At 32.4% G+C, this 2,500-nt stretch overlaps 1 protein-coding gene across 1 annotated transcript in view; it reads right to left on the reverse strand.

The window, feature by feature from the left end:
* Positions 1 to 828: 828 nt before the first annotated feature.
* Positions 829 to 2,500, reverse strand: part of LOC101852083 — a 6,092-nt gene continuing 4,420 nt past the window's right edge. Inside the window, exon 4 of the mRNA XM_005093937.3 lies at positions 829 to 1,865. Within this exon, the coding sequence (XP_005093994.1) occupies positions 1,518 to 1,865 (348 nt within the window). The 3' untranslated portion in view covers positions 829 to 1,517. The remainder of the gene's footprint in view (positions 1,866 to 2,500) is intronic.

The raw sequence follows: 2,500 nt of genomic DNA on the forward strand, positions 1-2,500 counted from the left end.
CTCTCTCTCTCTTACGATATGCAAAATAACATATAACAATAGTTGAAACTCTTATCAGTTCTACTGGTTTGAGATAAATAACATAGATATTTCCAGTTAACATAAAAGGGATACAGATATTAAGTACACTATTTGAAGAATAATTTCATAAGCATTTATCCTTGCTATGAATAACAATATATATACAATCGCAATCAACAAAAACATACGGATGAATCAGTGAACAATTAAAAAGGAAATCAACATAATAAACATTTTAATTGGCAGCTAATATAGCTTGACTTTTATATTGAATGAGTTTGAAACCCATACCTTTCGACTGCCACCGACACTTTAATAACAAAGAGCGGAGCAACGCCGGAGTTTATATGCTTGACAGCGACGAAAATTAACTGCATACTCGTAATAAGAGCAGGACAAAGAAAATTATCTGCATTGGAATAATTACCTTGCTAAGGCGTACTTCAAATATATAAAGAGTGCAAAAAAATAATACTTAAATAAATTAAAATCTGTTTAATTTCCCAAGATAGGATTTTTTTTATAACACTCTAAATATTTAGAGCTTTTAAAATATTCTCTGTGAAATTTTAGATTTTGTCTTTCGCTTTAACTGATATTATAATCGTATTACACAAGAGCATATTATTTCGATGATTTTATATAAATGTTTAAAACTAAGACGTAAAGACAAAACTGTCCCTGTGGTTTTATGCACCCCGCATAATTGAGCAAAATTTGATCATTTTTTGCATAATTTCTGATTATTTTCCTTTATTATTCTTTGTTAAGATTAACAGAATCGCATAATTTCACATTTTTGGGGCTCATTTTGCATAATTTCATTTTTTTTTTGTGTGCATAAAACGACAGGGACAGACAAAAAGGGATCTGTCGATGCCCCCAGTTTTGATTTTTAAAATACTTTTCTCCTTACAAGTAACTGGAAACCGTATTTTATATGTTTTGCGAAATGCTTCTTGTCTATCTTTGTATAAAAGAAATAAATTAGAATGTTGAAAAAGAGAAAGTATAGTACATTATAAACAAGGGATCAAGGGATCAGAATAAAGAAGAATGAACAATGTTATGAGACAGTTATTGTGTTGATGGTTACAGAAAACAATTAAATAAGTTATGGTCTTTATATAACTAATACGGCGAAAGAGATAGTATAAACTTTTCATGCATAAAAAATAATATATCACATATGTTTTGATATCTATCAGATTACAAAGTATTGATGTTGACAAAAATACATGAGACAGTGCCTTATGTACATGCAGACGAGCCATGAATTAAAAGACAATCAAGATAATAATGATAACTCATTAAAAGTGGCTTACAATTAAAATTTAGATCTTTGAAAGGGAAACACAAATATTGCCACAATTTTATTACAGATAAAATAAGACGTATATGCAAGCTTTCAATCACTGGAGGCGCTTCTGTTAAAGCTGTACAAATGTTTATCAAAATATGATGGTAACTATTGTGTTTATGGCCTTTCATGCATTCTAAGCAGTGGAGACATTTTCCCGTAGTTTTCCATAGTCTTTAGATAGAGCTTCAATGTGCTTCTTTGCACTGTTTAACAACAAGAATGCCCGCTGATATCTGTATTTATCAGATGCGATATTTTTCAGCGAATCAGGCATCACATCAGAACAAACAAACTCTGTGACAGGACTGTTGCTTGTACGCATGATTGTGTCCAGCTTGCACAAAACGGAGTAGAAGTAATGCTTGACCCTCAGCAGGTCAGCTTTCAGGACTTCATTTCCGTCTTCCTCCTCGTAGACTTGTTGAGCGAAAACTGTAAACACCGACACATCGTGGTAGTCCTCGAGCAATATTCTTGCCATCTGAAATTAAAACAAACGAATTCTGTAAAGAAAACTAAAATGTAGGCGAATGTTTGTATAAGCGGAATTTGTAGCCTGGGCAATTGTCAGCCACGCAATTTCTGCTTCGTTTTTTTTCTACTAGTAGAGGACCATCATAGTTGGTACCCTTCGTACACAAAATATGACGTTTAAGGATGGTACTTCACATTTAAACTTTTACAATGATATCTCACCCGATAAGATTTGCGCCTTGCATGAAGAATGACCAGGAACTCATACACTAGGTCACGTATGTCGCATATAAACAACACGATAGAGACTATTTGAAACGACTGTAAAGATTATAAGTGAATATGTTTGAATTTCACATTACATGACGGTGGACATGTTTCATTGTTAGAACAGTTTTTGTCTCTTTTCTGATCTACTGTAAACTGTTGCATGTTATGTATCAGAAGAAAAACAATATAAGTGTATTTCAGTTTACTTGTATCACTTTATGCTATTTGTTTTTAGTACATTGAATGTTAATCAATAAAGCTAAATATTTTTTGCGGGAAAAAAAAAGTTGTGTTTTCACCAATTCCCCACACAAAGTGTGGTGAGGGAGTGTTAATATGCAATGTATTGTCTTTCTGAGAACTTTTTTGTGA

Source organism: Aplysia californica, unplaced genomic scaffold (assembly GCF_000002075.1).
Source record: "Aplysia californica isolate F4 #8 unplaced genomic scaffold, AplCal3.0 scaffold00072, whole genome shotgun sequence".
Lineage (NCBI taxonomy): Eukaryota > Metazoa > Mollusca > Gastropoda > Aplysiida > Aplysiidae > Aplysia > Aplysia californica.